Below are 24,355 nucleotides of genomic sequence, written 5' to 3' on the forward strand. Positions count from 1 at the left end.
TGCTGAGACGGGAAGCCCACTGAGCCTGTTCCCATGGTCACTGGGAAGCGCTCAGCGCTGGCTGCTCCAAAGAGAGCCTCCCTTGCCCGTGCCTTCCTGTCGGGAGGCAAAGGAACCGAGCTGCTGGCTTTGTGTGCCCGTCAGACTCCGATGCCTTCAGGGGAGCTGATTCTCCGTGTGCTGCTCCTCACTGGGCTTTGCCTGTGGGGTTTGGCAATAGGAACAGCAGGCCTTGCCAGGGCCCCTCTGTATTCTGTTTGCTTCTCAAGGGATGCTTTCAAAATGCTCCCCATCCATATTTGTTCCCAGCTTTTGGGAATCCTGAGCGGCTACATAATTCGCCTCTCCTTTAGCAAGGCTTCCTGTTCCTCCCTGGTTTGCTCCCGGCGTTTGCACATGCTCAGCCGATGCTCTTCCGGGCTGAGCCTGCCCTCTCGCTGCTCCCCGATGTGCCCAAACACACCTTGAGCAGAAATCGCTGCAAAGGGAACCTTGCTGTAGTGCCACAACCCCGCTGGCTCTGCTACCTGGCTCTGTGCATCCGTCAAGGCCTGCTTTTGCTCTGGCTGTTCTTGGGCAAATAAAAATTGACCATGATCAATCCACAGCCTTTTCTTGCTTCCTTTTACTGGTGCTGCTGAGAGAGGCGGATGCTGAAGTGATCTCGGGTGCCCTTGGACTCTAGGGCAGTGCTGAGTCTGTGCACAGTGCACCAGCCACCTGCAAAGTCGGATGCTATTTTTTCCATTTTTCTGCCTACTTCATAGAATCCTAGAAGAGTAGAGTTGGAAGGGTCCAGGACGGCCATCGGGTCCAGCCCCCTGCTGGTGCAGGACACCAAGTCATGCCGCCCCACTCAGAGGGCTGCCCAGTTCCTTTCTGAATGTCTCCAGTGTGGGACAGCCCACCACCTCTCGAGGCAGCTGGTTCCACTGCCCTATTGCTCTGACAGCAAGGAAGCTTGTCCTGATGTCCTGCCTGAACCTGGGCTGTCACAATTTAACTTGATTATTCCGTGTCTGCACTCAGGTATCAGTGAGAAGAGATCTTGATCTTTCTCCTTGTGACAGCCTTTGAGGTTCTTACAGAGGGATATCATGTCCCCCCTCAGTCTTCTCTTCTCTTCTCTTCTCTTCTCTTCTCTTCTCTTCTCTTCTCTTCTCTTGGCTGATACCGTATTTGCTTCCCTCAGAAGGCAAGTGGAAAAATTGGAGATGCCAGAGCAGTCTCTCTGTCCTCTCACCAGGATGTTGATGCATGGCGGTTATTCTCATAAATTTTGAATTGTGACTGGAGATGCACGTGAGACCGCCTTGTTGCGTTCTCCTATTTGCATCAGATGAACGCCACTCAGAGCTCTTCTGGAGATACCCAGCCTTGGCTCAGAAGCCTGTGATGTGAGGGCAGCAACCTTCACCGAGACCCCTATGCTGCCTGCATGGTGGTGAGGGTCTGGCGTTAATGAAAGAAAGAGGCAGTGATTAACTTCTTGCAGGTGTGAACCCTCTTGCTAGCCATGGGCCGCAGCCCTCAGCACCCAAGGGCTGCTCGTGATGACCGGAGTCTAGTCCGGTAATCTTTGCTAGAGGGCAGGCAGGAGCCTGTCCTGGATATCACTCGGAGGACGTGAGGTGGTTGTTCTCCAAAGAGAAACTAGGTCCCAGAATGGCTCTTTCTCATGCTCTTCCTCTGGCTGACGGTAGTGCGAAGCCAGCAAAAACAGCCTGCAGGCAGTTTGCCTCTCTGTGACCAGAAATGGCTGGCCCGGAGGAGCCAACCTGCTGGGAGACGTTCTCCAAGCAATGGCTTGACTTTAAGTTGTCCTGCTGCGGAAGGGCTCTTTGGCAAACAAAGACCCCTAATTAGAGGTGGAAGGGTTTCTGCTGCTGTTTGTCTTTAATCCCTACCCTGAGGCCTCTGCAATGCAATTCTGTTCCTGCCTGTGTGGAAAGAAGTTTCCAGTTTTGCTGTACGATGAGAACTCTAGTGTGGGCTGTGGGATGGCTTGACCTGCTGCAGGGTGCAACCACGGAGGACTGACCCACAGCAACGTTCCCAGATGGAGCCTCAAGGAAAGACGTGTTCCCGGAAGCCTGGGTGGAGAAATCCAAAGTGCCTCCATCCGGGGGAGAGGCTGCATGCGATGTGGGGCTGGAGTTGGTGGGGGACGGAGTAGGACTGGGCTTAGGATGCTTTTGCTGAGGGGAGGGGGAGAGGGGGAGATCTGGACGTTTCTCTTGTGCTAATCAATTGCAACCTCCAGCTTGGGGCAAGGAAGCATCTCTCTGGGTTTCCTTCTGAAGTAAGGTGCCTTCCCCCATGCTCCTGTGTAGCACTTGTGGCCTCAAAATTTGGCAGAGAACTTTGCTTAGAGCACCACAGTCAGCAAAACAGAAGTTCTTCTGCTTCATGGAATGTTGGAAGCTGGATAACTGAAAATCCAAGACTGGAGAGAGGAAGCAGTCTCAGCTGGAGAGAAGTAATCCATGGAAATCTGCTGGAGGCAGTCCAAGGGAATGCCTGTTCAAAAGAAACGAGAAAATCAGTATTTTACATCGCGAGTGCCCTTGAGGAGAGGAGGCAAGCGAAAGGGCACCGCTGCGTGTTGTGGTCGATGCCAATTGGTCAGGGTTTCTGGAGCTCAGAACTGGGCCAGGATTTCATGGAGCAGAGAAATCAGAATTAATTTAGCACAGAAGGCTTTGGTCTCCTCCTTCCTTTCCTTTTCTTTTCTTTATGGGAAGGGTTGATCATGCCCATGAAATGTATAGCCAGAAGCGTGGCTTCCAGATCCAGGGAGGTGTTGATCCTGCACTACATGACTCTGGCGCACCCACAACTAGAGTGCCGCGTCCAGTTCTGGGTGCCACATTATAGGAGGGACAGAGCTAGGTCAGGATCGGTTCAGGGCAGGGTCACAAGAAAAGTCGCCGGATTGGGAGGCATGGCATATGAGGAACGATTGCGTGGGGAGGCCCAGTTACTCCCCAAGAGCAAAGAACGTGGGAAGAGCCCCGATGCTGGATCAGACCCAGGTCCACCTTGTCAAGCCTTCAGTTTGCACAGTGTTCAGCCAGCTGCCCATGGGAAGCCTGCAAGCAGGACGGGCATGCAAGAGCCCCCCTCCACCGCAGCTGGGGAGCAGAGGCATGCAGCCTCTGACACTGGAGGCAGCCCAAAGCCCATCCGCACTGGGAGCCATTCGTACGTTTTTCTGTCATGAATTTGGCCAACTCACCCTTTAAAGGCATCTGATTTGGTGCCAACTGCTGCGTCTTTTGGAAACAAATGCCATAATCTGACAATGCACTGTGTGACGAAGTCTGTCTTTTTTCTGTCCCGAGTCTCCCACCAGCCGGCTCCTTGCAATGACTGCTTTGGGTTCCAGAGAAAAATGTCTCCCTGTCCAGTTCTGCACACCTTGCACAATTTTCTACACACTGCCCTGTCTTGCTGCACTCCCTTCTTAAGCAAAAGAGCTCACCTGGCGTAGCATTTCCTGGTGGGGGAGGCGTGCCACCCACTTGACCTGGTTGCTCTTTCCTGCACCACAGGACATTTTGTCTCGGACCCTTGTGGCCCGGACATCACTTGCCAAGTGCTTCTAATAAAGGAGCTTTCCTGACTTTTGCTTTCTCTCGAATTGGTTATGCCCTTAGGAACTCCTTCACAATTGCCCACCTAGCTCGGACTCTTTCTCATTGCTATTAGGGCTCGTGAAACCACAGCTAGTGTTTCTCTGAACTCATGAATGCCATTTTAAAAAGCTGAATTTACATGTTTGAGTATGCTCACCTTTGGCTTTTCAAAACATGCCATATAATGAATTCTGGCATTACATTAAATTTAAATTACCATTTTTAATGGGTTGAGATAGATGTTATGCCATGGAACTTTAGAATATTTATGTTTAGATTTATATTGTTTCTAGTACGTGATTCTTCTGATTAGTATTTTTTGGGACAAAGGTGACGTTTGTACATTTTAAGTCCTTAAACATATGTAATAGCTTTTAAATATATGTTTAAATATCCTGAAAGTTGTTGCTGCTTTAATTCATTGACCAACTCTGCTCTCACTTACTCAACCCAAGCCAGTCCTCTCCCTCCCTCGCTCTCCCCCTCCTTCCTCTTTCTGAACAAGGCATGCGTGGAATTTGTAGGAGCTTCCATGCTTTAGGGAGTTCGTCTCCCAGCAGATCTCGGGGTAGCTGAAGCCCACCATGGCTGGAATGCCTTGCTCCCCAGCACATCTGTAGTTTGTTTCAGGAAGGCAACTCTGGCCTTATTTGGGGCCAGAAACAGCCTTGGTGGCTTTCACATGCCAGGAACTGGAGGGGCTGCAGTCCTGCCCATTTTCCTGGTCTGGGAATGCTCTTATTGGCTTTCTCTGTTTTGCCAGGGAAAGTGGACCTTGCTAAGGTAATTCAGTTTCTGGTTGCATCCGGATCAGACTCCTGTCATGGTCCGTATTGGAGTCCATTTTAAAGACGGTTTGGAAATGTTTGCTGTCAAGCTGCAGCTGCCCAGCTGCTTGCAGGGACTGGCAATGACGGCACAGAATACCTGCTTCAGCTGCACTTGCTGCTCGTACCTTTCTGAGCCCGATTGAAAGTGCTGGAGCCGAGTTCTTGGTGTCTTGGAAGGAGGTTATTGGAGGGCCGCTTGCACCTCTGTGACCCTGCACTGGACCCAAGATTGGCTATGGAGGGACTGCCTACAGATCGGCTGGGAAGGTCTGTCAGAGACAGAGCCTTTCTGGTGGTAGTCCCATCTTTGTGGACTCCCTCCCATGGAGAATGTGCTTTGCTCCGTTTATTCCTTCCAAAGAGACCAGAAAGATTCGCTCATTTGCAGCTGCTTTTAGCGAGTTCATCTAAAGCAGGTCTGTGCATTCAGATGGCAAGTTTAGACTATTTCTGCAATCTTCTGACCTTTAGCTTAGCTTGTTTGTTCTAATTGAGACTTGCTATATTAATCTTCTATTCAGTTTACCATAGGCTGATGTTTCATTTTGTGAACAGACTTGAGAGGGCCTTACCGCCTTGAAACTTACTATATAAACACATCATTAAATAAATGATCCTCTCTTTTTGGTTCAAGCGGTCTGGAATATGCTCCAGCTACAACGCTGTTTTTATTTCCTCATTAAGTGTTACTCAGATGCTGTCTTCAGTGCTATGCAGCTTACAGGGCTCTTGAATTTCTGTGCAGGTGTACAATCCTTTGACATATAACACCATCCCCTGCCTTTATGTTGCAGCCATTTCTGGAACAAGTCATATCCTTCAGTTGCTACATTCCAATCACGGGAGTCGTCCTTCTCACTTGGTTATCTCTGTCAAGTCATATTTACTTTCTTGTACAAGGAATTCAGCCTCTTCTTTTGCAGTTCCCATCCTCTGGCTGGAAGGATATCCGTACTGACAGCCTGGCACGTTCTGTTCCAATGAGGCTCTTGCTGTCGCGCTTCCTGCTCAGCATCCTGGCTTCTCTTGTAGCACCCAAATCCCCACTCTTGTCGCTTCCTTGGACCGGCACTTCGTTCTCTTGTTTCCACCCACCCAGGGCTCTGGGTTCACGACCCGCATTTGCCGCCAGTTCTCATCAGTGCAGCCCCCTCCTGGCAGCATCTTTCCTCGAAGAAAAGTTGGCCGGGGCCTCAGCAACTGTCGCTCACTTGCCAACACCGGTGGGTCAGCAGCCGTTTCCCGGAAGGATCTCCTCTCCATTCTGCAGCCAAGAATGTTGCTTGCGCTCCAGGTTTTTGTCCACAGCGTCATGGTCAGATGTGATGCGCTCTCAGTAGTGCCAGGCGGGATCAAAGAGGAGTGAGGAGGACTCACTTTCAGTTGGCTCATGAGTCTTGGCAACCTGGCCATCGTAGAATGGATTTGTGTGCTGGGAAAGCGGGTGCTTCATGGATTAGGAGATCTCATAAGCACTTCTCCGGAGGGGTCCCCGGCCACCCCCCTGCGCTTCCGCATCCTGCAGGAGGCGGGCACCCCGGCCGTCAGCGTCAGCACCCATCCCTAGCCTAGCCCACTGCAACTGTCCTCCGGTGGCATGGCCAGACTGCTCTTCTTGGCTGGCTCTTTCCCGGCTTTTCTCACACTATTGTCCCTCTCCGCCTTCTTTCTGCGGTGCCCATCTGGCATGTCCACAGTGTCTCTAGTGACACTTCACCAGTCCTCTAACCTTCCATTCTCAAAGAGTAACCCCCTTGCACCTGTTACCTCTGAGAATTCCAGGCAAGATAATAAATATTGCACGCCGTGTCTCCACTGCATCGCTCTCTCAACCATGTACTTTCTTAGCTCTTAATGACCTTCTAAACTCTGCCTTTGCTTATTTCTTCTTTCCCTTTTCACGTGAAGTTCTTTGATTTCCTGTGGTGTGTGCAGAGCGTAGGGAGAACAGAAGCCTGCACTCTGATCACCCTCAGTGCAGCTTGAACAAGCCGCTTCTCCTCACGTGCTCTGCCCTGTCCTTTGGTGTGTTTGCAATCTCCAGAGGCAGGAATGAGTTGACCTTCCAGAAGCACCTTGTCTGCTGTGCCCACCCCAGCATCTCCTGGCAGTCTCCTGTGCATTGGCCAAGTTCTTGCCAGCACTGTGTCTTTGACTGTCTAGGCTTTGGCTTCTGGGGGACAGCTAGGAGAGATCGGGGGGATGCCCTGAGTAGCAGAGTAGGAGCATCATGTTTATAGTGTCTTCAGAGACCCAAGAGATCTCCTTGGGAATGTGATGTTTGTGGTTGCAACACATGCTAGTGCCATTTCTGTGCCACTTGCTTTTTTCCAGGTGTTGGTTCTGCTGCAGGAGTTAAGGAACTTTGGTAGTTGAGAGAGAGAGAGAGAGAGAGAGAGACAGAGACAGACAGAGAGAGACAGACAGACAGACAGAGACAGACAGAGAGAGAGAGAGAGAGAGAGAGAGAGAGAGAGAGAGAGAGAGAGAGAGTCAGTCCACCAATGAATAAGGATTGTGGTACCTTTGTCATAGTGTAAAACCATCGCAGGAAGCTGGAATTGAAGACCATTCATGGACTCTTATCTTGAGGGCTAGGGGTATAAAGGAAAACTAAGTGGTAACGTGCTCCCACCTTGGGAGGCTTTTTCAGGCTCTGTGTGGGAAGGGCTGCTTCTTGTGTGCTTGTGCCTTGCAGTGGGCACTGTATCGTTCCGCCAGAGATGTGGGTGTGTGGCTTCTCTTCCTTTGAACAGCCCAGAGCCTCCTGCGAGAGCATCGCCAGGCAAGCAGCAGAAGCCCTGGCCAGAAGCGGGGTCTCGGCTGCAGCTCTTGCAACAGTCATTCTGTGCTTCAGACAATTTAGATGAAATGTTTGATTATATCTTAGCTCCACTGTTCTTTGCCACCCTGAATACATTTGTGTAGGATGACAGATGAGAAATGCTGAAAGCAAACCTAGCTGGCTGTGGCTCTTCTTGACCCCGGGGCCAGCCACGTGATGCGTATAGGTCCAAGGCTCTGCCCCGAGCTGGCTCTTGGGACTCTTGACTGCCCTGTGTTCTGGCAGAGCCGGATGCAGGATGCTCCCCTGGCCCTTCTGTAGCAGGCACAGTTTGCCGCCGGCAGCCTCGCCCTCCAGGCCCACTTGGAGCTCTGGAAGTACCGCAGGCCCCATGTTCCTGCAGCCGCGTGGGCTGGTGCAACCCCAGGGCGAGTGGTTCCTGTCCTTGCCCCTTTTGTTCCCTTCCTGGCACTGTGGAGGAAGCTGGAGGAAGGAGGAAAGTTGTGAGTCAGTGGAACAGAGGAAACTTTCAAAGGCTTAATGACTTTAATTATCCTGCAGAGAAGGGAGGGAGTTCTCTCCCCATCTTCCTTCTTGTGGTGGGGCAGGCAGGCAGCCACCTGTGCAGATGCTCTCCAGCCCCTCCCTCCCTCCCTCCCTCCGCACTGGAGAGCCTTCCCGAGCCAAGCTGCATGGCGGGGAGGGGAGGGGAAGCCTGGGAAGGAGCAGCGCTGGGCTGGCTCGCTGCTGCAGCCCGTCGCTGCCTGTGCTGCTGCCGCTGCTGCTTCAAAGCGAGTCTGAGAGCAGAGCCAGGAGGAGGAGGAAATGGGAGCAAAAGGGAGAGGGGGAGTTTGCATTCTGTGGTGTGTTTGTGGCTTCTCCGCTTTGATCTCCTGCCAGGGAAACCTGGAAGGTCAGGCCAAGTTGCAGCGAAGCTCTGGAGAACGGAGCACTGCGGAATGCCGGAGTGGCGCCCCGGTTCCCGTGCCCGCCTGCGCAAGCCCCACCGCCTGCCTGCACTCCTGCAGGCGCCTGGTTCTGCTGCTGTGAGCCCCCCCCCCCACTCCGGTGCCGGGGACTCGGAAGAAGCGTCGCCCCTGTTCTTCCCCGTGGCAAGACGCTGAGCAGAGCAGGCCGTGGCATGGCTCCCAGCCTGGCGCGCATGACTGGACCCTGGCGGTGCGGAGAGGGAGCAGGGCGCCCCAGACCCAGGCAGCCGGACCGGCCAGCCCCACTCGATCTGGGCATCTGCGTGGGGATGCAGTGTCCAGTTCTCCTCTCAGGGGGGATGTTGCAGAGCTGGGAAATGAGCAGAAGAGGATAATCCCATCCCTCAGGCGCCAGAGCAAGTCTCCAAGGGAAATTGCCCTGACAAGAGAAGCCCGCAGGGGCATTTTGATTGCGAAAGGGGGCCAGTAAGCAGGACATTGCCAAGGCGCACCGGGTGTGTATTGTGCATCTGATGCAAGTGATGCGAGAGAGGCCTTGCCCTGTTCACCGTTCTAGAACCCGCAGGCCCATCCCATGCAGCTGGTGCTTGAGTGATGCAGGACAGACCAACGGGAGGACCTCTTCACACGGCGTGTGCTTACGCTGCAGAATTGGCTACCTGGGCTGCCATGATGGCCAGCAACTTGGATGGCTTTAAAGGGGAATTTGCCGGATTCGTGGAGGAAGAGGAGGCTGCCCATGGCTGCTGCTCCCTATGGCTGAGCGCTGCCCTCAGGATCAGCATGCCTAAGTGCACCAGTTGCTGGGGAACATGGGTGGGAGGGTGCAGCTGCTGCCACATTCTGCTTATGGATTCCCTGCTGGGGTGCCCGGCGGGCTGCTGTGCCAGCAGATTAGTGGGTTCACGGCCTTTGGCGGGATCCTCCTTCAGGACTTTCTGATACTGGTGAATGTGTTCCTGTGGGAGCACCATGATGGAACTGTGCATGGTCCTTCGCAGTGTAGTTAATGGCTAATAAGCTTTTAAGAGACCGAAGACAGTTCTTTCTCTCACAGTGAGCTTGTAGAACTTGCTGCCACAAGATTTGACAATGGCCCAAACCAGAGGGGGAGGCAGAGTCCGCCAATTGGTATTGGATTCCTGGTTGCCAGACCATAAATGGAGGACCCCTTTCAGCCCAAGGGTTTCTGCCTCTTCAGTCCCGCAGCGGTTGGCTGGGCCAGTGAAGACAGCGTGCTGGAGAAAGTGCCCTGCCGTAGCTTGTTTGAAGAGGAGCCGGCCAGGGGCTGCTTTCCCTTTCAAGAGTTAGGGTTCGGGTGGGGGGCATTTACTAAGGAGGGACGGGCTAACAGAGCCACTGGTCCAAAGAAGGTTTGGCAGAAGGTGACCAAGGACCCGTCCTCCCCGCTGCACCACAGTCAGCTCGAGGGTGGCCCTGGCCGACAGGCGCAGTGGCAGCATCAGGGGAGCGGAAAGCTGCCTGCGTGTTTGGCTGAGAGGCTACATGGGCTTGCTGTGTGGAGCGACTGTCTGTAGAAGTCACGGACTGGCTACCGCCTGTTTCTGACTGTCGTCTTTCTGGTCTGTTACCCTTCCTTCTCCCCTTGCCTTCTGCTAACCCTTAAGGAGCCTGCTCAGACCTCCCCCCACCCCCCCGGCAACGGGATGTGGGGCGGCCCTGCCAGGCCTGCTGGGTGAGAGGGAGGTGTGACAAGGAGGTGACCTGTCCTTTTCTCTCCACCACCTTCTTGCAGGCCAAGCGGGCAGTGCAAAGAGGAGCCACGGCAGTCATCTTCGACGTCTCCGAGAACCCCGATGCCATCGATCAGGTACCCGGTGTGGTTTCAGGGGCGGGGGAGAGCCGTCAGTATTTGCACAGCTGCCCCTTCCTCCCTGGATGATGCTGGAACAGGGAGGGCTGCATTTCTCTCTGGGCAGCCCGGCCTTGGTCTCCTCACCCAGAGAGAGCTGATCGGGGGTGGAATTTATTGACTTTTGCTCCTTGTCTTGTAGTTGAACCAGGGCTTAGAAGACCCTCTGAAAAGGCCAGTTGTGTATGTGAAGGGGGCAGATGCAGTCAAGCTGATGAACATAGTTAACAAGCAAAAGGTTGCCCGGGCCAGGATCCAGCACCGGCCTCCACCGGTGAGACCTTTGGGTGATGCAGGGTGCTTTCGGTGTGCCAGAACTGTATTGCTGTAAGATGTGAGAAGAATGTAGGGAGCCTCCCTTTGGGCTGCAAAGGATGCTGAGTGCAAGTGCCTCTGCGGGGTCACCGGGGGTCCCTGTGATAAAGCGGAAGTTCCTGACAGATCTTGGCCAGAGAGCACTAGACCAAGAAGGTTCCACCCGACGGCCTTTGGCCAATGCCGAATGGCACCGCTGGGCGGGGACGGTGTCTTCCAGTACTCCATTACTGTTTTTAATAAGAGCCTAATCAAAGCAGGGCAGCTGCTCCACAGCACCATGCTGGCGATGGCACCAGAAACAGGGAGGCCTTGATTCTGGATTCCCAACGAGGCGGCCGTTACTTGCGGTGGATACCGTGAGGGCCAGCAGCTGCTGGAGGCAGAATGCATGTGGGGGAGTCTGGTGGGTCCATGCCATCAGAAGATTGGGGAATGCGGAGAGGAGGGATGTAGGAAGCCGCCCTGTCCTGGATCAGACGATCGAGCCCTCTAGTTTGCCTTCCTCAGTGTGTGCCGACCAGCATGGGCTCTCTGCGGTTTGGAGGTGGGAGTCTTCCTAGCCTTGCTTGGAGAGGCTGAGGACCCAACCCAGGAGTGTCTGTGTGCAAAGCACGGCCTCTGCTTCAGAGTGATGTCTTTGCCCTGATCCTGAGCATTAAGTGAGCACTTCTGCCAGGAGTGAAAGTACAAGCAAGGCTTCTTATGCTGTCATGGACGCTGGCTCACTAGCGGGAGAGCCAGGGCCTAACAGTTAACGTGCATGTGGCGTTTGGTGCTTGCCAGAGGAATGGGAAGCACTGGTGCATTTAAGGAAGCTGGAAGGGACTTCTAGCAAAAGCTGAAGCCTCAAGGGACCAAGGGGTGCGTGCGTGCGTGCGTGCGAGATTCCTGCACTGTGCCCATCTTGCCTTCTCTTATCCACATCTGGCCAACTTAAAAGTCCCCGCCTGCTCATGTAATGATCAGCTGTATGTCACTGAGCTGGAAAAAAGCCAACGCTGTCTCTGCTTGCCCCGTCTCTTTTGCTCCAAAGCAACCCACCGAGTACTTCGACATGGGGATTTTCCTGGCCTTCTTTGTGGTGGTCTCTCTCGTTTGCCTCATTCTTCTTGTCAAGATAAAACTGAAGCAGCGCCGCAGTCAGGTAAGAAAGAGTCGATCGCTGTACTTCTGGGAAGGGGAAATGCATCCTGTGGAGAAGAACCATTTTTGGTCTTGGACACCTTGCAGGAAGCTTTCTGGCTAATCCTGCTGCAGCTTTGGAAGACCTTTTGAGAAGTGTGTTCTTTAGCAGTGGTGGTTCATGTCCAAAATTTTAACCCCCCTTTTCGTTTAAATCTTCTTTGTGGAAGCGGGCACTAATACGTTTTCTACCTTCACCCATGGCCGAGACTGAATTTCTTGACGCACTACACTGGACAATTCAATTCCAGTTGAGGGGAGCTGGGGGTTGTCCATGTTTGCTCACACCCTTCTTCTCAGGGGGAATTGTTCCCATGGCTGCCGCCGAGCTGAGCAGTCAGGAGGCGTCCAGAGCGCCAAGTGGCTCTGCAGCAGGGAGTACGCTGCGAGCGCAGGAGGGACAGCGGAGGTGGGCAAGGCCATAGGAGAGCTTGCAGGAGGTCTGGGCTTCACCGCTGGCCAGCCAGGGCTGTCAGTAGCCTCATGCTATTGAGCTGGGCCAGCAGTTGCCCAAGGCAACCAGGGTGACCACAGCAGAGCTCTATGAAGAACCTTATCTCCTTGGGTTTCAAACTGAGGAGGGGCTGAAGAATCAGTGCTGGTGGTCTGGTATGGCTGAGTAATTTTCTTCTGGAACTTGATCAGCCATCTGCACGCGCTGGCTAAGTCTGCTTCATATATGTAGGCCTATGGCAACACTGGTACAAGCAACCATCACTTTTGGAACCTCTTTCAGGATGGTGGCATCACGTACTCATGCCTCTGTCACAAGCTGCCTCGCCACACTTCGCCTTGGAGGCAGCTGAGTGCACAGCTGGGCTGGTGCCACCAAGCCCATGCAAGCCGCAGGGCATGCATCAGCAGCCCCCACACTGTGTTCCACGAAATCCTGGGGTTCCACAAAAGCCTCATAGGAGCTCTGCCAAAAATCTCCAAACTCAAATTTAAAATGGCTTTTAAGATGAGGCCACCTCTTTGTCAGCGAACAAGGAAAATGCATCAGGTCATTTGGCTCCTTGGGCTCTTGCATAGTGTTGGGAATAACTGAAAGAATTCATTTGAGTTACTACCATATAACCACTTTATTCATTCGTTACGTTTAAAATGTTTTCTTTTCCAAACCTACCATGTAATGCAAAGCACACAGGCAAGAGGAGCAGGTGAGAGAACGAAGAGCATTGTGGGTTCACAGTGCTCAGGAAAGATCAGCGATAGATTTCGGTTCCACGGGGAAAAAGTCTTCGGAAAGGTTCCATGACCAAAAACGTTCAGGAAGTGCTGGTGTGGGTGATCCTTCCGTGTGCCACCGCTGCTTCGTGGGGCGAGCAGGGGGAGAGCGTGGTGCTTCTGCTGCCTGCAGCTCAGTTGCTCACCCAGCCCCAAACTGGGTCCCCCCACGAGTTTTGACCACTTAGTCCCGACACAGCCATGCACCGAGCCCTTAGGATCACCATTCCCCCTGTGAGCCGAATCCCACTTTCTTGCCGGTGCCAGCCTCCGAATGGGCAGGAAAGGTTTCTGCCCTCCAGCAAAAGGCCTCGTTGTCCCTCATTCTGCAGAATTCCATGAATCGGCTCGCTGTGCAGGCCCTGGAGAAGATGGAGACCCGGAAGTTCAAGTCCAAGCTGAAAAGCTCCTGTGAAGGCAGCTGCAGTGCCCTGGACACCCTCGGCAGCAGCTCCACCTCGGACTGTGCCATTTGTTTGGAGAAGTACATTGATGGGGAGGTGAGCTGGGGGGGTCCCTGCTGGGGAGGGAACTGCCACTCATCAGGGCAGGTTGCAAGTGCACAGGAGAATGGCCCCTCTTGCAGGTCTGCCGCTGGTGAGCTGCAGCACCCTCATTTCCTCCTTACACGTTTCCCGTGTTCCTTTTGTGAGAGTGCCCAGCGTGGTGCTGCTTGCGCCCCGGCCTCCTTGTGGGAGGACTCCGTCTGCAATCTGCTGCTTCTCAGGGGCCAGTTTGTGCTGGCTGCAGGGAATCCATCTGCGTAGGCGTGGGGACACCATGTGGTGTGCAGAGTCCCTGGCCACTCTGCCGGTCTGTGGCTGGGCAGCAGCAGGTGCGGCTTCCTGGCCTGAGAGGGCGTGAGAAGAGGCAGCAGCCAGCCGGGCTGAGCAGGGGCTTTGGGCAGCACTGCCCAGGGAAGCCTGTGGCCAGCCGTGCTGAGAAGGCGGGCGACAGTCCCTGGCCTGCGGCAGTCCCTCCAGCTGCGGTTGTCCCTCCACAGGAGCTGCGCGTGATTCCCTGCACTCACCGGTTCCACAGGAGATGTGTAGACCCGTGGCTTTTGCAGCATCACACCTGCCCGCATTGCCGCCACAACATCATCGGTAGGTCTGGTGCCAGGAGCACTTGTGGGGGTTGTGGGTCTGCATGTGGTCTCTGCCCACAGCCTAAAGGTCTAGGCGAGGAGGCATTTGTGCAGCTCCAAAGCACGTTCTCTGCTTCTGTGGGATCCTCAGTGGGGGGATTCGTCATGGATTGAGAGGGCAGATGCCTCTCGGGGTGGGGAGGGCTTCCCTTGGGAGCCTGTGGCAGCCCAGCCACCCAGCCTCTCCCCTTGGCTGAGCTTCCTCGCGTGGGATCTGTTTCCTGGCACAGAGCAAAAGAAGGGGGCGCTGAGCCAGGGCTGCGAAGAAATGGCCAGCCAGCTACGCAGCCGCCAGCAGCAGCGCGTGATCCTGCCGGTCCACTATCCTGGCCGCGTGCACAGGGCCAGCCAGGTCACCACCTACCCTACGCGAACCAGCATGGATCCCCATGGGAACCCCATCACAGTCTTGACGGTGGACCGCCACCGGGAGACACCCGCCTTCATCCGCAGCTGCCAGCCCCTCCACCTGGACCACGGCTTAACCGCGCACCCCTGTGCCATGGAGCACCGGGCTTACCCCGCAGCCCACCCCTTCCGGAGGCCGAAGTTCGGGGGCGGCCACCCCTTCTCCAAGCCGGCTTGCTTCTCCCAGTACGAGGCCATGTTCCAGCACTACTACTTCCAAGGCCTGAGCTACCCCGAGCAGGGCGGGCCGCTTCCGCTGAGCATGGCTGCCAAGGGCCCCTCCCATGCCTTCCAGCCTGCAGGCGGGGGCGGCAGCAGCGGCGGCAGCAGACTGTTCACCCCCACGGTCCACGTGGCGCCGTCCTCCCGCCTGGAGAGTGGCAGCAACTCTAGCTTCAGCTGCTACCACGGCCACCGTTCCATCTGCAGCGGCTACCTGGCTGACGGCCCCGGCAGCGACAGCAGCAGCAGCGGCAGCAGCGGCAGCGGCAGCTCGGCCCAGTGCCGCTGCTCCTCCAGCGACTCCATGGTGGACTGCACGGAGGTCAGCAACCAGGGCGTCTACGGGAGCTGCTCCACCTTCCGGAGCTCGCTGAGCAGCGACTACGACCCCTTCGTCTACCGCAGCAAGAGCCCCTGCCAGGGGGCCGAGGCTGGCGGGGCAGGCCGGGGGGCAGTGCTGCTCCTGGAGGGCCCTCACACTCCCAGCCCCGCAGCCGGGGAAGGCCGGCCCGTCCTGCTGTCCATGGCGGGGGACCAGCTCTCGAACTACAGCTTGGAGATGAACTACAGCAGCAGCTCCTCACTGGAGCACAAGGAGGCCCTTGGCCTGGTCTCCGAGGGGGGGGCAGGCTTGGACGCCCTTCCCAGGGGGGTCGGGGAAGCCAGCCAAGCCTGCAGGGGGCCTCGGGAGCAAGCGTGCGCCTGCCGTCTGGAGGCTCCGCATGCGCCGAGCCGGGAGCCCCTCAGCAGGGTGGCCGAATGCGGCGCACTCCTCCTCGGCCCGCCGCTCTGGACAGGGCGGGGCCCCGGGCCGGACCCCCCGGCACGGAGGAATATGGGCCTGCACAGGATTCGGACCGAGGGGGGGACGTGCGAGGCCCTGTCCTGCTGCTTCTATGAAGAGAAGCAGGTGGCCAGCGGGGGTGGCCCCGCACAGCCGGGCTGCCTCGTGGAGGACTGCGCCGTGGACGTGCGGTACGCCTGCGCAGAGGACCCCTTGCCCGGCTGCTTCGTGGGCGTCTGCGACCGAGGCCAGCGCATCGCTATCATTCCCGAGGACCGAGACTGCGAGCTCACCCTGCCCTTGGATTGCCACGGAGGGGGCGGCAGCCCTTGGGGGGGGCCGGGCGGCACGGCAGATGCAGGCCAGCTCCACCTCCCTCCGGGAGAGGCCCGCCGTGAGCCACAGGAACGGCCAGAGTGGCGCTGCCGGCCAGCACCCCTGCGGGAGGAAGCCCCGGGGCTCTTTGCCAGCCCTGCCCTTACCTGCCCCGAGGTGACAGTGGCGATGGCGGCAGCCGGGCCCCAGACCATGGGTAAGTCGGCCGCCCAGCCCACACAGTGTCTGGGGGATGCGGGGAGGGCCTCAGTAGCAGGAGAAAAGGACCGTACGCACGCCTCTTCGCCTCTCTTGCCCTGGCCTCAGGCGGCAAGGCTGAGGGAGGACTCTGCGTGTGCCCCCGTCCCATGGCCAGAGCGGGCCCCCGAGCCCTGCTGGGCCTTCCTGCAAACGTGGCATGTGGGGCCGGCTCTGAGGCGAAGCCCGAGCTGTAACGGGGGTGGCGAGGAGGGGGAGGAGCTGCCAGGGCTGCAGGCGGCCCTGCTTGCCTTCCCCAGCTGGTTCCGCTCCCAGTGCCGGTGGCAGGAAGGGCAGTGGCAGGCAGGGGCACCGGCGGAGTCTCAGGCGGAGTCGTGCTGCCATGCTCACAGCCGAGCACGGGCCTCCGGGCCTCGCTTCTGCACTTGGGTGGCTGCCCTGCCTCTCTTGACCGGCCTTCTCTCCCTCCAGGTTGCTCTTCGGCGGTGCAGGGACAGGCTGGGGACTGACAGGAGGAGGAGGAGGTGCCTCCCACCCTCAGCTGGACTGCAAGATCGTCTTTGGCCGCGGCGAACCCGCGGAAGTGGTTCCCGGGGCAGGGTGGGGCGGCTTCAGCCCCACATGGCTTCCCGGGACCCGGCGTGTTCGTGGAGAGCCACAGCACAGCCACCACTGCCATTGCTGCTGCTGCCGCCGCCGGGCAAGGGGCCTGTCCGAAACAACCGAGGTACACTGTGGACAGAGACGGCCCTCCCACGTGGGGAGGCCCGGCCTGCCTTAAAAAGCAACTAGCACCTTGAAGCGAGACGTGTCCAAAGGGGGGTGGCAGTGAGCCGCCCGAGTCCTGGCACATGGCCTTTCCTTCTTGCGCTAAGTCCAAATGCCGTGGGGGCGAGGGCAGGGATGAGCGCCGCGTGGGGCAGCTTTGTGGATAGCCTCACCTGCTCGCAGCCGGGTTCGTTCCCTTGAGATCTGGGGAGGCAGAATGTCTTGGAGGATAAAGGCTGCCTAAGTGCGAATAGTTTCAGGGGCTCCACTGGAAGAAGAGGAGGAAACATTACGGGGCATGAAATATGCCCGAGGCTCTTCGGCCGTGTGCTTGGACAGATGCTGGACCGAAGCACCACCTTCTGGTCGCTGCTGACTTGTCCAGGGCCCTGTGCCTTCTTGGCCTGCCTTCGTGCTCCCGGGCAGGCCAATCCCTTCTTGTCATTTTAGCATCAATGCATGTTGTCATTTCCACTTACTGTTTCCTGTGGAAACAATCACACTGTTTGCACAACACGGCAGTCCACTGTGGGTTATTGAATTCATGGAGAGGCTGTTGCATGTGCGGGGCTCATGGTTTGGTTTCAGGGTAATGCCAAGGTTGTTTAACTCTTGCCTGGCCTCCATTCACCTGGTTTGCCTGATTTCCTCTGGGACACTCTCCTCTAAAAAAGCAGGAATTGCATGCACAGCTTGGTGCTCCTGAGTCCAGCAGCTTATCATGGGTTAAATAACCCACAATGAACCGTGGAGTGGTGTCCACACCTGGTCAGTGGCTTCTGGCTGCCACAGGGCATGGTTGCACAATTCCAGATGGCACCTCTTCTGTGTGGAACCAACAAAGTGGGAAACCCCAGAGCAGAAGCCAAAAACAGTAGGGCGGACAAAAAGGATGACTCATTCGGCAACAGCGGATTGTTCGCTTAGTTCATTTCAATGGTTAATTTAATGGAAGAAAAGAACCATGTTGTCTCCTGTATTACTTTCTGCTCTTTGGCGACCTCTTCTGTGTGGTCAAGACCAGGCAAATGCACACTTCGGTGTCTGTGGGTACATGTAACTCAGGCGGTGTTCTGTCTTCTTCATGTCTGTACCGGACATTTGGCTATTCCATGCCCAAAATGTGTACCAAGGGGAAAAGATTGTTTGTTTTGTGTTTTAAAATATAATGTGCCTAGATCTCTTCCCCACGCCATGAGAAAAGGGTCTAAACACTTTGTGTCCCGTGCATGAACAAGGGAAGGCCTCCTGAACAGTTTAAAGTAACTCCTGACCAGTCCAAGAGAACAATGGAAAGGCCCCAATATTTTTATCTCTCTTACATTTCACTGTTACCAGATCACACACAGAAATGGTTTGCCCATGTGCCTCGTCGTGCCCTCTGTGATGTCTGTGCAGTTCCACGCATGACTTCTGCGCTGCCAAGAGCGCCGTTGCAGCGCTTGCCCTCTGCTTTCGAGCAGGAGTCCCCTCCACTGCCTCGTGTCTGAAGGGCCAGGCAAGCTGCTCTCCTCAGCTCCTGTTTGAGCTTAAATAGCATGACAAAGAACTCTTTAGAGCTTTAGCAGTGTTTCACCTGCTATTATACTGCAAACAGTATGCATACATTAGAAACACCTTCATTGGCATTTAACTTGGAATTAAAATCAAAAGACCCAAAAGAGGAAGTTTGCGGACCATATGCGGTGCCCCGTCCATGCGCACTACCTAAATTTTCTTCAGAAGATACGCCTTCATTTGGTGCCAGGCTCTCTGGCTCTGGGCATTAAATGCCTTCAGCCTGGTGCCATGTCACTCCCAGCAGCTCAGCCATCTGCTTTGCCTGGTCCACGTGCTCCTGTCATAGCATCTGAAGGAATGACCCGAAAACATCTGGTGTCTCACTCCGGTGCCCCATAGAGCTGACTCAAGTCCAGTGCTGCGGCCTTGGTACCAGCAATTTGCCTGCTGGATGTTCAGGACCTCGATGGCCCCGGAGCTCAGCCCCTTAAGTGCAAACTGCCCTGGGCTTGGTACCCAGCATCCCATGAGAGCCGCGCATCCTCTGTGTGGGTACTTTTCCCTGTGCACATAGGCTGGGGAGCAGGGACACGGATGTCTTGTGAGCTTGGTAGCTGCTCCTTGACCAGATGTTCTGAATGGGCCACGTCATGGCAGCTGGGACACGCAAAGGCGTTTTCCTAGTCCTTGTTCACAGCCTTCATCTTGACACGGCTCAGGCACTGCATGGGGCATCTTCCTCTGTTGCTTGGCCCACCCAAGGCTTTGCATTTAGCTCACATCATTATTCTGGGATGATGGTCCATTGAATTGGCTCTAAGCCTGGGTGTTTCTGACCCCTCTGCCCTTCTCTGGTTTACACCCCGGAACAACAGTTAGGAAAAAAACGCTTTGCCTTGATTTGAAGGAGGTCTGGTCAGCATATTAGTTGGCATTTCAAGGGCAAGCTTCCACCCTGGGACTTTCGGCTGGTATTGGATACTTCACGGTGTGTGGCCAGCAGCTAGCTGCTCAAGTAGATCACCGTAGCAGGAATCAATTCTCAAATGTTTGAAGGAAAAGGCTTGGACGGTGGTATGCTTAGGTGCTGATGGGTCGCTCTCATCGGGCAGGCCTCAGAGGCCAGGAGCCCCAGCCGCTGAAGCTGCCTGCCCAGCACGAATGCTGGGCTGCCCCTGCCTCGTGGGTCCTTGCCTTGTTGACACTGATGTCAGTCCTGGAGCTGCTGCTTCATATTCCTCCTCCTCCGCACCACTCAAGTGACAATGCCTTTTGCGGTGCTTGCCAGTGCTTGAAAAGCTTTTTGGTATGAGGGCCTTTCACCCCGACCTTGCCTGCCTTCTGTACTCTGGAGCAGGCCTGGACGGTCCTCGGGGCTGTTGCAGGTCCCTTCCTTCCCCAGGGAACCTCTTTCCTGCTTTGCTCGCAGATGGTCTCTTCACACAATTTCTTCTCCCTCAGTTCTCCAGCTTTGTCACTTGTCTGTGCGAACGCCTCGCTCAGCGGCTGGTCAGGACAGCACCGTGCCCAAAGGTGAACGAGGATCACTTCCCACGGCCTTTTTTAGGCACCTCGGTGCTCCTGGCCGCCCCCCGCAGACTGGCCTCGTTCCAGCGAGAGCAGAGGAACAGCCCCGTGCGAGTCGCAGCAGGGAAGGGCTCTCCTCCATGCGCACGCGCGCTCACGCTGGTTGTCTGGACCAGTCCTCCTGCGTGCGCCTGTGAGTGGCATGGATGCGGGGGGGAGGCGGGGGGGCGGAACCCCCAACACTGCTTCCTCCTCCGGTCTCCTTTCAGTGAGGACGCCATCCTTGCTTCCAGTATCGCCTGCTGCTGTGCGCAGCAGAGCGCGTTCATTTCGGGATATGATGCGTGTCGCTGCCACGCCTTCCCTTTGTTCTTCCACTTTTGCGAACGGGATGGGACAAACGTCATGCCGATGCAGCCGTGGCCGAGTGGGGAATTCCTTGTTCAGAGCTGCAGCAATATGGGCACCGATGAACCGCGTTTTCCATCTTTGGTCCTTTACTATTATGATAGTAACTGCTATTGGGGCGTGTATACGGCTCTCCAACCCTCACCCTCTCAGATCCTTGGAGGGCCTGTGTAGGAGTGCTCCCCCTCAGGGGCTGCTTGTGTGCCATGCCTCTTCTCCAGGGTCCTTGGGAGGCCTGACCCACGGGCGATGTCCTTGGGCCTGCCCTGTCTTTCTGTCTGACGCAGCTTGTGCACTGACACCTTCCCATTACGGAGGACTGGCAGCACATGACTCCGTGGGGCAGAGCCAGTGCAAGCTCATGCTGCATGTGTAGTGGCATGTCAGAAAGGAAGCGAATGCTCCGTGAAGAGAGTCTCCAGCTGTGTATTGTCACGATGCTCTTTGTGCGTTGATCCTTACTTTTGCAAGGCTCAGTTAAGAATGTAAGGCTCCCCTTCACCTGTGCTGGAACTCTCTTCAAAGAGCTCCTGTTGATGATGACATCAGTGCCGTCTCTGTGGGGCCTCTTCTGGCCAGAGTGGCAGGGCTCGGCCATCACTCCTGCAAGGCCTCCGAGACCGTGTCAGAGATGGGCCAGAGCAACACACCTGTGGATATGACCTCCGCTGCAGGGCCTTTGGGGCCTGCACCCCCTGCGGAGTTCATCAGTCTGCCTTGTGTGCGACTGTACAGACGGCATGGAGAAGAGAACCACACTCATGGGCTTCCCCGTACGTGCAGTTCTCCGAGTCCACGGCAGTCCCAGAGCCCTCCCTTCTTCCCCACTGTTCGTCCCTGCCCTTGACACTTGGAGGGACACACAGTTTTCCTGCTCAAGGGCAGAAGCTGCAAGCTCTTCTAAGCTCTAGAGGTTTCCAAAATGCACAGCTGCAGAACTGAAATGGGCGACTGCACAGATAACACTGCAAGAATTACCATTACAGGTAAAAGTAACTTATTTCAGAATGAGCCACTGATCTCTACACTTAAATTAGCAGCTTAGTGGCAGGGAGGGTAGGAAGAGGCTACCAGGCGTGCTCCAAGCACCAGGTCACGTCATTAAAAACAAACAACCCTCAGCAGGAAGATTGTCTCCCACTGCCCTGCTGTGGCGCTTCAGTTTTACCAGCCTTTCTATTGCATGTGTCTGCAGCTTTTCCCTGTCTGGAGCCCATTCAAGAGGAACGTTTTGTTTTGGTCAGTATAAGGGACCTTTCTACTGCAAAAGGCCTGTTTAATTGTTGCCATCTTGATGGGCTTGTGAGGCACTATTTTTAAAAAAATGAAATTTGAACTTCTGTAGCACTTAAAAACACAGTTTGTATAAAATTTATTGTAAAGATTTGTAATATGGTTAAAGGGCTCTTTCTTACCATTACCATTTTTAATGTTTCTAAAGCTAGAAAACAACTTGTGTATATTCTGTATATTAATAGCAGCACATTTCATTTATGGAAAGATGTTCTCAGAATATTTATTTACTAATATATTTATCTTAAGCCATGTCCTATGTTGCGTGTGTTATGTTGTCTAAAATAATAATAATAATAATAATAATAATAATAATAATAATAATAATAATTGAAAATCACTAACAAGAAGCCGTGTAAATACACAGTAATTGCACACAAAGATTTTACAATGTTTGCTGACCAAAAAGTGATTTTAAATTGTTGTAGCTCTCTACAGTTTTGTAACAAAGTGTACAAATTTCTGTTTAAAACAAACAAAAATACAGTTTTATTGTCTAACTTGAAAGGCATTGTCCTTTGCTGGGTTGAAGGATGGTCAAAGTCACTGCTCGAAATGAATCCCATTGAAATGATCCCTGTGGAGCCGACATGCTCAAGACTAGCTTGACCATTTGAGAAGACTTTGCTTGCTAGAGCCTTGGAGCCTCAAATGTTTCAGCTTCAAAAAGGAAAAAAGTACCTTTAAAGTCTCATCAGTGTTCACCAGGTAACTGCTTTGTTTGCCCAATTCCACCTTAACTCATCTCCCAACTTGCCTACTTTTCTAATTCAACAATGTTTCTAAAACCGGCTCCTCCAAGAAAAATTCATGACTTATGTCATGAACTTTCTCCTATGGAAAATGGAGGAAGGAACAAGAGGAAGGGCTGTCCTTGACTTCATTCTAACCAACAGGAAAGACCTAATGGACAAAGAGGCAGTTATGGGAACTGTGGGAGAAGGTGTCCATGCCAAACTTGAATTCTTGCCCCTAAGGTAAGCAAAACCCGCATGCACTGCTGGTGCTTTGTGGTGGGGGTGAGCAGTCGGCGGAGAGCCACGTGTATTTATGCAGGGACCTGCTTTTGCCCCCTCTGCTGAGCTGACCCGGCCTCACCGATTCTGTCTCCGCAGGAGAAGCTTGGAAACCAGTCGTGTGAAGCGGTGGGGAGGGAGCTGGGACTCTCCGACGGGATGCTCAGAGGTGCCCACAGCTACAATTCCCAGAATTCTCTAGGGCAACATTGCTTATGAAAACAATGTAAATTGGTAATACAGATGTGACTTCCAGCACAGCCACAGAAGTCAGATGGACTGAAGGGAGCCACTGAGAGGGAGATATTCTGCAGAAGGCAGACCACACCTGCCTGGGGGGGCGAACGACAAGGGGGGCAGCGGAACCCCCTGCCCGTCTTCAGAGGCGGGAGGGACGAGCAACCCTTCCCGCCTGGCCGCCCACCTTTCCTTTCCTTTCCTTTCCTTTCCTTTCCTTTCCTTTCCTTTCCTTTCCTCGGGCGGCCATATCAGGAGAGGCAGGAAGGGCAGTTGACTTCAGAAAGCCATGCTGGACGTGACATCAAAACCGCGACTTCTGCGGCGCGGAAAAGTGATGCGCTTTCGGCCCTTGCAATGTTAGTAGTTTGCTTCAGAGAAAGGGCTTTTACCCGTCAGCCATCTTGGGAGAGGCCTGTCTCCACAGAGGCGTAGATCTATAAAAGTGTAGAGCCGGATTGTGGCATATCCAAAGTGCTGCCGCAAGTCCAGGCCCAGCCCGTTTCTCAGGAGGGGCGAAAGGGCTCCGCCGCTGATATTACAAAAGGGGAGGGGTGCGACGACAGAGCCACGGTTTACTGCTCTTCGATACAAATGACACGCACCAGACCGTAAAGTGAGCAGGAGTTGTGCGTGCGGTCTGTGTGTGGGGGGGGCTTTGTGCAGCCGGGCTCTATGCTCAGCGACGGAGGCATCAGCGGCAGGCCTGGAGTGCCCTCGTGTGGCCACTGCCATGAATTACGGAGTCCTCTGGACGAGAGCCCCGGTTTGACATAAGCTGCTAGCTTGGAGTGCCCTCGTGTGGCCACTGCCGAGAACTGTGGCCTGCTGCACCCGCCAGCCCCATTAAGATTAACAAAGAAAAGACTTTCACCAGCTTTTTCTCTCATCAGCCATCCTGTCTTCTGAGCAGTTTTTAATGGTACAGGAGAAGGAAAAGAGAAAAAAAGAATCAGAACCGAGGAGGGAGAAGGCAGGCTCTTCTGTCCCTTGACGATAGCATACGTGAAAATGATCCTGGAGATAATCCTAACTCCAAGGCAGCGCCCACGATTCCCATTCTCCCGGCCCTATCCTCACAACAGCCCTGCGAAGTAGGGCAGCTGCGAGTCCAAGCCTGGAGAATCTAATCCCTACTTCGAGTAGACGCCGAGCAGGAGGAGGAGATCGCGTTCCGGAGGCAGGTGCACAGGGCAGGAGCGGCTCCTCTTCCCCTTCGTACGTCTATGGAACACCTCTGCAAGGCCGGCCACCACTAAAATGGCGGAGGGCTACACTCCCTGTAAGAAGCCACGAACAAGATGGCGCCTGTGTCGTCACTTCCCTCCCCAGCGTGAGGCAATTCCTTGCCTCTCCTAAGATGGCCGCCAGAAGGGGAGGCGCGGCTCTTTTTTGCCCTTCTTCCCCGGAAGGTCCGACCGCTTGGCAGTGCCGACGTGGCCAATCGCAGGCGGGACGTTTCTCCAACGCTTCCTGACCCGGCCCGTCGCAATAAGGGCGTGCACAGCGGGCTTGGCAGCGGCCCGCTCGCTGCCCCCCCACCTCGCCCCCCCCCCCGGCTCCGTCCCTCCTGCCCCCAGTTCTCCCTGCTGGGCCAGGCCGGCTGGCCTGAGTGCGGTGACCGGGTGAGGCTCCCCCAGCCGGCGAGGGCAGCGATTCGGCCCTCGCCATGTTGTTAGTGTCCGACCAAGAGAGCGGGGGGGGGGGG

At 55.2% G+C, this 24,355-nt stretch overlaps 1 protein-coding gene across 1 annotated transcript in view; it reads left to right on the top strand.

The window, feature by feature from the left end:
• ZNRF3 (zinc and ring finger 3) overlaps nucleotides 1-21,901 on the top strand; it is a 45,930-nt gene extending 24,029 nt beyond the window's left edge. The window contains exons 3-9 of the mRNA XM_044426192.1: nucleotides 9,960-10,034; nucleotides 10,219-10,350; nucleotides 11,428-11,538; nucleotides 13,136-13,303; nucleotides 13,807-13,909; nucleotides 14,181-15,896; nucleotides 16,370-21,901. Coding sequence (XP_044282127.1) covers nucleotides 9,960-10,034; nucleotides 10,219-10,350; nucleotides 11,428-11,538; nucleotides 13,136-13,303; nucleotides 13,807-13,909; nucleotides 14,181-15,896; nucleotides 16,370-16,407 — 2,343 coding nt within the window. The 3' untranslated portion in view covers nucleotides 16,408-21,901. The remainder of the gene's footprint in view (nucleotides 1-9,959; nucleotides 10,035-10,218; nucleotides 10,351-11,427; nucleotides 11,539-13,135; nucleotides 13,304-13,806; nucleotides 13,910-14,180; nucleotides 15,897-16,369) is intronic.
• Nucleotides 21,902-24,355: the final 2,454 nt, after the last annotated feature.

The sequence above is a fragment of the Varanus komodoensis genome, unplaced genomic scaffold (assembly GCF_004798865.1).
Source record: "Varanus komodoensis strain SLA01 unplaced genomic scaffold, ASM479886v1 scaffold165, whole genome shotgun sequence".
In the NCBI taxonomy this organism is placed as follows: Eukaryota; Metazoa; Chordata; class Lepidosauria; order Squamata; family Varanidae; genus Varanus; species Varanus komodoensis.